General features: G+C 45.9%; 2 protein-coding genes across 2 annotated transcripts in view; one reads left to right on the forward strand and one right to left on the reverse strand.

Moving 5' to 3' along the window:
* Positions 1–3,923, forward strand: part of atrx (ATRX chromatin remodeler) — a gene marked incomplete in the record, with an annotated part of 51,093 nt that extends 47,170 nt beyond the window's left edge. Inside the window, 4 exon segments of the mRNA XM_076291694.1 lie at positions 1–94; positions 975–1,070; positions 1,305–1,433; positions 2,032–3,923. The exon segment at positions 1–94 is cut by the window's left edge and continues 20 nt beyond it. Of these exon segments, the coding sequence (XP_076147809.1) occupies positions 1–94; positions 975–1,070; positions 1,305–1,433; positions 2,032–2,247 (535 nt within the window).
* A 3,102-nt stretch (positions 3,924–7,025) lies between these two features.
* fgf16 (fibroblast growth factor 16) overlaps positions 7,026–10,000 on the reverse strand; it is a 7,850-nt gene continuing 4,875 nt past the window's right edge. The window contains exon 3 of the mRNA XM_076292856.1: positions 7,026–9,280. Within this exon, the coding sequence (XP_076148971.1) occupies positions 9,032–9,280 (249 nt within the window). The 3' untranslated portion in view covers positions 7,026–9,031. The remainder of the gene's footprint in view (positions 9,281–10,000) is intronic.

Here is a 10,000-nt window from a genome sequence, read left to right on the forward strand (position 1 = left end):
CCAGCAGGCGTATAACATGGCGATGGGCAACCAGGGCGGCTACTTCCCCTTCAATATGGCTGCGCTGGCCACCATGACCAACCGGGAGCTGGAGGTGGGTAGTGAAACACACACACACACACACACACACACACACACAGTTACAGACTCACGCGCACATGCATTCACACATGAGCATACACACACACACACACACACCAAGTATACACATCTTCCACATACACAAACACCTACTTAGAAAATACAAATGATGTTTTCATTAAGTCATCCACACACACTTGCGCACACACACACAAAATTTGCAACCTCATTCAACCATCATGTGCACGCACACACACACACATGCCCACACATGCATTAATATAGTCACTTACAAATGCTCTCTCAAATAGACCCGTCTAGCTGTGAATATTCAGACATTGACCCCTGCGTTCTTATTCTCACATCTCCATATAAACACACACACACACACACACACACTGCATTCCTGAGGCCACCCCGGTGGCTCGTGCTGGTGCTGGCATGTGCCCATGAGGTCCGGCACCAGCAGTTGGCCTTGTGCACGGGCAGCTGCTATTTCTGGGCACCTGGAATCCCACCGCCAACAAGAGAGGCAGAGGGTGGGGTGTCCAGAAGGGTACAGCAGAGAGGATGATGATGATGATGATGATTTGTTGTTGTTTTTATTTATTTATTTATTTATTTATTTATTTATTTAGATAAGATATGAAAGAAAGAGAGGGGCTTCATTCTGCTGATGTTGCGTGTGTTTTCTCCAGCTTTAGGATATTGCATTAGATCTGAATAGAGCTGAAGGCAGCCAAGTAGGAAAAGTGGATTTTAAACATGAAGCTTTAGACACCTAGGCAGGGCAATGTGGATGTTAGACAGGTGTGTGTGTGTGTGTGTGTCCTGTTCTTCACTCATATGCTCACGTTTTCCCTCTGTCTCCCTCCCTCTCTGTCGTGGTGCAGGATCTGGTGAATCAGGGTCGACAGAAGGTCATGGAGACCAGCAACGCCATCAACTCACTGGCGTCAGAGCCACTGGAGGATCTGATCAGTCGCATCGTGAGTCACACAGCCAGGAGTGTGTGTGTGTGTGTGTGTCAAAATAAATGGTAGAAAAATAAAAGTGATGGGTAATAATGGATGGATAGGTTTTGGGTTACAGCAACTCCAATGGCATTATGTGTGTGTGTGTTTAAAATGTTCTTAAGGTTATTATTAGATGAATCAAGGGAGTGGCAATACCATTTTAATGTGTGTGTGTGTGTGTGTGTGTGTGTCCATCCGTCCGTGCAGTGGAAGGAGAACCCCAGCCTGGACGAGTCGCGGGTGCAGGCCCTGGCTATGGCACAGCAGGCCACCATTGAGCGCGAGCGCCAGCGCATAGAGGTGGCCTACCGGGACGTGCTCCACAAGCAGCAGACGGTGAGCCTGTCACTCAAACATCTGACACAACAACAAACAACATCAACCATTCCTTTACAAAACATCTAATCCAGCCAATCTGATTTTGAACTCTGATCTCTTTGTCATCTCTTTGATACAAAATCATTCATCAACTCTTAACAGGCAAAATATAATGCAACAAAATTGGACATGTGACGCATGGAAGACAAGGAGCATGTAATAGACCTGTAGCCCACAACACGGAAGATTAGTACCTTTAAAAACGTTGGCAATGCTAGAAGCACAGCACAACGTGTTGCGATACTCATCAGTGAAGACACTTTATTTTTGCACTTTTGAAACACTGACACTTCCCACACATTTTCCTTAGTGGCTCATACCTGTGAAATCTGAATATGAGTACACATTTTTTACACACAATTATAAAGATGATCTACGAAGTTGACTTTTAATGCAACCAGGATTATTCATTCATTCATTCATTCATTCATTCATTAATTCTTCCCTTCTTCAATTGCTTGTTCATCAGACCTCTGTAACCATTGTAGTAGAAATGACCTTATTCCTCCTCTCCTCTCCTCTCCTCCCGGTCCTCTCCTCCGTGTCTGTCCTGCAGCTGATGATGTATGTCCAGAAGGTGCTGAACAACCGCAAGGTGCAGGAGCAGCAGATGGCCATGGCCAAGCAGGGGCTCCTGATGAACCAGCTGGCGCTGCAGAACGGCATGATGGGCCCCGGCAACCTGAACCAGATCGACCTGCTGGGCCTCTACCAGCACATGCAGCAGATGCAGGGCATGGGGGCTAACCCTGGGCCCTCAAAGGGCCTGTAGGCGGCACCCTTGCCCTACCACCACGACCCCACCCCCCTACCCCCCCTACCCCCCAGCGTCGCTGAGGCTGAGGCCTCCGTCACTGCTGCTGCCAACCCGCTATCCGCAGCTTCACCATGGGGATGAGGGTGGGGTCGGAGGGTAGGAGGGGGGCAATTGATGCTTCTTCATCCACCACCCCACACCCCTACCCCCCACACCCCTACCTCCTGACGGAGTGGACTGATGCAGTGTTGCAAAACCCCACTTTCACCCACCCCCCGAGCTTTTTTTTTTTTTTTTTTTAACCCACCCTACACCCAGCCCTCCCACACACACACACACACACACACACATACTTCCCCGATCCCTTTCTAACCAACTCTTGCCAGGGAGACATTCTTTTACTGGGGTTTTGCAATTTATTTTAAAAATAAGAAAAGAGAAGAAAAAAAAACTTGTGTATATATAGCCGTAATGTTATTTCACCTTCTATTCCTTTTTTCCAACATATTTAATAAGTAAATTTAAAACTGTTCACCCCAAATGCTTTTAAGCATTGCATTATTTGTAAGCCCTCAGCCGAGGGTTTATATTTGTTTTGAAGTTACTTTATTTGTTTATTTTTTGTTTGTTTTCTTTTTATATATATAAATATAAATATACACAAACCGTAAAAAAAAAAACCTAACTCAACATATGTGGGACCATAGTGATGCTTCTAACAGATTTCTATGATGTAAAGATCTTAGAGCATTCTTCAACTCTGTAGTTTTCTGTTCTAGAACCTTCCATCCTCACCCCTTGGCAGTATGGTCAGCATTCTGACCTTTGCATAGTGATTTCAGAAGCCCTGGTACCAACACATCCAGAGGCTATCTATATGTTAAAAAGAAACAAGTAGTGGCCTAAACATGTGTCTGTATATTATTATTTTTTTGGGGGGGGGACGTTTTAAAATATCAAGGTAAACAAAATCCCTGTAAAGAAACCCCGTTTTCTGTAACTCTTGAAGGCGATTGTGCACTTTTTTAAGTTGTTGCTCAACAAAACGAAACAAACAAACAAAACAAAAAAAAAACGGAATGCCTGCTTCGTTTGATCTGCTTGCTGGAGTTTTCTGGAAATTTCTTTTTTTTTCCTTACTTTTTTCCCCTTCCGTAACTTGAACTATCTCTCCTCCTCGTTGTAAATGTATAAACGTAGGCTTTCTGTGTCGTATGTGATGTTACCCCCTTTTTTTTTTTTTCTTTCGCTTTCTTGCCCTCCATGTTTCAGTTGGAGTCGCAGTTGCTGCCTAAAATGAGAGTGTGTGTGGCCTGGTGTTGGCTTCACACACCAGCCTCTCGACCTGCTCTTATGCCAGGCTGAAGGTGGGCACTTTAATCTGTTTTCTACTTTGGCACATTGTGTGTTTGTTTTGTTTTGTTTTGTTTTGTTTTTGGAGAGGATTTGTTGTCCCTTCTCCCATCCAACGCTAAAAGAGATGACTACAGGAGAGCTGAAAGCTTCCCCTGGTCGCACAAGATGTATTTCGAAACAGTGTAGAATAATCTCTTTTTTCCCCTGCCCAGGAATGTTCTAATGGTAGCAAAAAAAAAACAAAAAAAAAATTGTTTTGCCATTAAAAAATCTGCTATTTACTAGATGCGCATTTTAATTGACATTTCAATAAAGTGACCAAAATTGTGACCTTTTTTGCCACATCTATGGTGTAATTATTGTATTGAACAAACAAGCAAACACTTTGATGGGAAGAAAAAAAAAGGTTTTCATTAGCTAGGCCACACCCTAGTTACTTGATGAGAATAATATTGACAGACAGCCATGACTACTTCTCCTAATATGACTTTGAGAAGTGAATTATTTTCCTGGTTCTTTCTAGAATTCTATGCAAACGATCTATAGTTTCAGTGTTCTTTATACAGTCTATGGGGGAAATCTCTGAGGGTAATTGTCGCATCATAATGGGTTCTAATCACACATTCTAATCACATTTGTGACCGTACTCCTCCACAGGTTAAGTGGAGCTTACTGTCTGCTGGTTGTGTGTGGTGATTTATATGTGTTTGTAAGCTTTGTGAGGGGTTTGTAATATTTCACCCATGTGACTCCCCTGGATTGTTGACTGGTCACCGTGGTGATGGGTGTACCCCAGGATTTGATTAGCTCACAGATGAGGAGGGATTGGATGGAGCAGAAAAGACACTTAACACCCTCTCCCTCTGGACACACACACAGCAGCAACAGCAGCAGAGAGGGTGCAGCCACACACACACACACACACACACATAGACACATAGCCATCTCTACACACACACACACACACACACACAGCCATCTCTACACACACACACACACACACACACACACATACTGCAGCAGCCACCATCACACCTCTCTGGACGTCTCTTACGCCTCACACCCCCACCTTCTATCTGTCTGTCTCTAGCAGTCTCTCCCTCATAAACACACACACACACACTGAAGCATATACACATGTGTGCACACACACATATAAAAAATGCACTTTGCCCTCAGCGCCCTCTCAAACCCCTCAATCTTTCATCTGCAATGTTTCGTCTCTTCTCTTCGTCTTTACATTTTTTTTTGCCTCCACAGTATTGTTTTCATTTCTCTGGCTGCCAGGGGTTTTTCCCCACATCCTTGTCTCCCCCCCCCCCCACCCCTCCACCCCCCAAGGGGAGCTCGTGCTCACAGCTTGAGCAGATCTGCCAGTGGAGAAACATTACAACTATTGCAGATGTTGAAATGTTGATCCCATCCCTTCTTAGCCTCAGACTGCCACTCGTTCAACTTCTCGCCGTGTGTGTGTGTGTGTGTCCAACCCAAACCCCTTCTCTCTCTTTTCTTTTCCTCCTGCTGTCAGCCAGAGAAGACTGGGGCCCCAGGTTTCTCACACACACTCACGCTTTCCCCCCGACCCCCGAACATGCGTTCTCACACACACACTTGAGCTCTCACACACACACACACACACACACACACACACACACTGCAACACGCAGCAGACGTCCAACGCCCCCATGAATATGCATCAGCACATGAAGCATGAGTGCAAGCGAACGGAACAGCCGGTGACGAGACGGTCCAGCGCGGTGCCCAGTCATGCAGTCACCCGCTGGCTCCGGTCACGCGGTGTGCAGCGCCGGACAGCGAACTGGGCCGAGCCGCGGGGTGGAGTGGGGGGTGGGGGCTGGTGTCATGTACACCCATCTGAATTACGAGTAGTCTGCAGCGAGAAAAGCAGATGCTGACAGCAGACACGCACACGAGAGGACTGAGTGTGTGCGTGTGAGTTGCGTGATGCCATTTGTTTGGGGCAGGGTTCAGTGTGTGGTCATCACGGTGTCTTGCCCAGTTAAAATATTCCAAAGGGCCCTTTCCTCTCCTCTCCCTTTGGGTGTGTCAGGCCTCCCTGCAGGAGTTAAAATAAGAGACGGCAAAGTAGGGTGGGTCTTTTGACACCTCAAGTGCCCGTCAGTGTCGGCTATTCTTAGAGTTATTGTTTTGCCTGCTGCTGCCACAGTTTGATTTCTGTCTCGACTGGCTGTAGAGAGGAGTTTCAGAAGGCCGGGGAGGGGTGTGTGTGTATGTTTTGGGTGTTCTCTGGTGCCAAGAACCATCACTTGACGTCAACGGATCGTAGCCGGTTCCCTGGAGACGGATCACTGTCGAGCCGTCCAGTCAGCTCCCAAGGAATTCCACTCTCACCAGGGCAGCGAGGGCATTTGGCAGAATGACTCTCCTCCCCGTCAACATTTTTGGAGGAGCAGAGTGGGGCGGGGGGGGGGGGGTAGGGCTTCAGGTTAAGGTGTTTAGACACGTCCCTTGTACTTTGTGCTCTTGAGGATTGGCCATGAGTGCATTTCTCTGGCCTGGGCGGAAATGTACCAGAACGGTGGAATGCAATGGTGATCTCACATGTATAAGTTTTCATGTAGAATGTTTTTTTTTTGTTTGTTTCTCTTGTTATTTCTCAGTATAAAGTATTACAGTAGACCACACATGTCGTATGTAACCTTTTGTCTGCAGTGGAAAATTCCTCTTGGGGCTAAGGCTGTGATAGAGGAGGGAGAGTGCCAGCGCATATACAAGTCTGACTTCAAAGAGGTTAGAAAAACTTACAAGAACAATCAGAATATACTGAGACAAAAAGAGAGGGGGGGTGTGAACAAAGAGAGAGGGAGGGATGTGAACAAGATCTAATGTAATACTCTGTTGAAAGTCGTATGCTAGTAAAAGCTACTCCTCTAAGAGGTGGACACATCAGTCAAGCTGAATTTGTTCATCCCACTTTACAGGTGAGGGAAGGTGAGAGTTTCCCCTCTCGTATAAACAAGGGAAATAAAGACATGTTGATTCACATAACTCTGGTGCCTAGCACATAAATCAGTGAACCTTGAGACACAAGCTGGCCATCCTCAGCCTGCTTGTCTTATCCTCCTCCTCAGATTATTGCATATTACTACTTGAAGATCATAGATTGCCCAGAAGCTGGGCATTCAGTTTGCATTTGCAGTAACTCCCACACGCACTGAAACAAAAACATCAACTCAAAATAGACAGTCGATATGACAATTTTATTGTCGATTCCTTTTCAATTCAAATGTTTTGATAGCATTTTTCCTTGTATATTTTCAGTAGAATCTACAGTTCTGATAACTTCAAGTTCTTTACAAAATAAAGTCTTTGCAATAAATAAATATATAGATTTATATTTTATATGTAGAAAATAAATATATTGTACATCTCATAAATAGGTTCATACATATTTACACTTCTGTCACTTGCATTTTTTTTTAATAATGTTCCTGACAGGCTGAACATTACAAGTCACTCTCAGTTCCTCACCAGCAAAGGTCCTATCTATCAATCTATCTATGCCCATGAAAAACATCGACCTGTGCCTCAAACAAACGGCACTCGGCTGTTACTCCTGCGTTCCTCTGTGCAGGAGATAAACACCACAACTCACAGGCTGTCCAAACAGAATGCCACAGTGGGCTCTCTTGGCTTGCCCAATCCTCCATCCACCCTCCCTCCCGTTAAAGAGATGCTTGCACGGGGAAGGACCAGGAAGAACATTCTTAAGATTCCGTCTCTTGTTGATGTCTTTCAAAAAGCACTGCGAAATCTTGCCTTTCAGAGATGTCACACAATGAGGAATAGTATCTCCTGTTTAGATGATGATGCAGCACTATCTTGGACAAGGAAGGCACAATGTTTGCTACTTCTAGCTGCAACTGTCTAAACTCACTTCAGAATAACGAGTAAATGATTGGCGAGTATGATTGATTCATTTCAGTGTTACACATTTAAAAACCCACACGCTGCATCAGCCCAGACGTTGCTGCTGTTTGAACTGGCATGAATTTGATGAACTCAAGGTGAAACTGACTGAGAGCGCCTTTCATATCCTTCTACAGTGCCAGAGAGCTTATTCGGAGAGAGTGTGCGTAAGTGCTTGTTGACATCTCCTTGTGTCTTACACTGAAGATGCTGGTCTTGCTCTCATCTCCTACACCTGCGTAGCATTCTGACACATTATTTCTCATTTCTCTTATTCTTCAAATTTGGTCAAGCCCTCTGGGAATTTTAAAGCCAGTTTTCTCATGTAGCAGTACCTGAAATGTTGAGCTATTTCTTTTTTTTACATAAACATAAGGTCATTGCAAATTCCATATTACTACATCTTGAGTCATAGCCTACAGTTTCTCCCACATCTGTAAATACACCTAGTGGTACATTGTTCTCTCCTCAGAGAACCACAGCTTTGTAGCCCAGCAGGTTCAGGACCCACAGAGGCCGGCTTTAGTCGTCTGAGAAACTGCCTGAGCACCAGTAATGTGGGAACAGAGAGACTAGGTTCAAGGCCTTCTACAGGCCCTTTGGTGAAATTCTTAATATGCATCATTGCATTTGTGATAGTCAAGAGTGATGAGTCGGACATTAACTTGTAAATGAGAGATTCAGTATCCAAAATGTAGCTGTAGCTTTAGGTGGAGTGAAGGTTTTGACATTTTTGAAAAATCAAAAGGCTGCAATTCAATATACTTCACAGTGTACACAACGTCAATTTTTCTAACCCTTGCTCTAGCTGGAGCTGTGTAATGTTCACTGTACTAATTAATTAAAAGGGCATTAATAACATAGCATCGTCGGCTACTTAACTACATAGTGTACTAGTGGAGCTAATCTTGAAGGACATGGAGACATGTCCCTCCCCCCTTCCAAGCAATCGCAGGGGAGGTGCAGCGACCAAGTGCTTGGGCATGTTCACAAGGGTTCAGCCCCGCAGACAGTTCCAGAGTGGTTTAGTCAACAAAGAGTTTCCTCAGGTTATTTTTGCGTCAGACGTAGTTCCTCTTCTCTCTACGTTGTGTCTGACCCCTGATTTGAGTTTCAGGTGAGTGGCGTGGCGGCCTTACGGGCCTCGTTCTCTCGTTCAGTCACCCTCACACACCTGCTCGTGTGATCAAAGAGGAAACGAGGAAAGAGGACGAAAAAAACAACAACAACAAACAAAAAAACAAAGTGTTTGTGTCGCATCAAGGAAGGGAGGCGACGGTGACCAGGAACACACACAAGTGGAGCTTGTTTATCTCTGCACCGGAAAGGGCCGGAAGCCTTGGATATTAGCACATAAACACTAGCCAGGGGGGAAGGTGGGGGGAGAGGAGAGGGAGCGGGAGGATTCTTAAGGAATCCACTGGTCCATCCATCCATCCTCCGTCTCCACACCTTCCCGTGGCCACGCCTAAGGCCCAGGCCCTAATTTCGGTCACGTGGGTTGATGGAAGAGGTCCCGGTAGGCCTGCGGGATCTTGTCGATTTCCACGGGCCGCGGTAGGAAGTGCGTGAGCTTCTGATGCTTCTTAGTCCTGCCGCCTTCTCGCGGCGAGCCGTCCTTGTTCAGGGCCACGTAGTAGTACCTCCCCGTGTCCGCGTGCTTGTAGAGCGTCGAGGCGTAAGTGTTGTACCAGTTCTCCTCAAACTGCTCGCGGAACACACACTCCTTCGTCAGCTTCTTCTACAAAAAAAAAAAACAGACAAAAAAAGAGATAGAGATGAAAAAAGAGGGGTAACAAAGATGATTTAGGACGTGTGGAGGAGGAATAATCGGCACCACATGCTGGCTAGGGCTCTCTCTACCGCGTCTTTTTCTCAGAGTGCCTCCACACTTCTGCTGCGAGACGGATTTAGCTACAAATATTTTGGCCTGAGCGACGTCCAGGTTTACTTATTAGGCAAACAGTCATAACAGAGTGTCCGTGAGAATCGCATAACATCCAGCAGCTCCTCTGGTGACATCCAAGCACTGGACTCAGGGTTGTTTACATGGCTAAGGCTCGCGTCGTTCTGGCTCGCGTCGTTCTGGCTGGAGGAGGGGGGGGGTTTCAAGCAGCTAACCTTTCTCCTGCAGCACACATGCTGCACTAGGGGTAGCTGCGGGGATAAGATTCTAGCAGTGAGTGTTGAATGTCCAAACTGTAGGCCTGCTGATAATGTATGTGTGTGTGGCCACTGATGATGATGTATGTGTGTGTGTGGCCACTGCTGATGATGTATGTGTGTGGCCACTGCTGATGATGTATGTGTGTGTGGCCACTGCTGTTCTGGCTGTGGAAGGACGAAGGTCTACAGAACAGACAGGGGAAATAAAGTGAGAGAGGATGAGTGTGTGTGTGTGTGTGTGTGTGATGGGATGTGTTATTTGAACTGGATGAAGGCCACGTTCACTTGTGAACTG

This window comes from Alosa pseudoharengus, unplaced genomic scaffold (assembly GCF_046254945.1).
Source record: "Alosa pseudoharengus isolate Yale_2024_CS ecotype anadromous, Long Island Sound unplaced genomic scaffold, YU_APseudo_1.1 YU_APseudo_1.1_scf_19, whole genome shotgun sequence".
NCBI classification, from domain to species: domain Eukaryota; kingdom Metazoa; phylum Chordata; class Actinopteri; order Clupeiformes; family Clupeidae; genus Alosa; species Alosa pseudoharengus.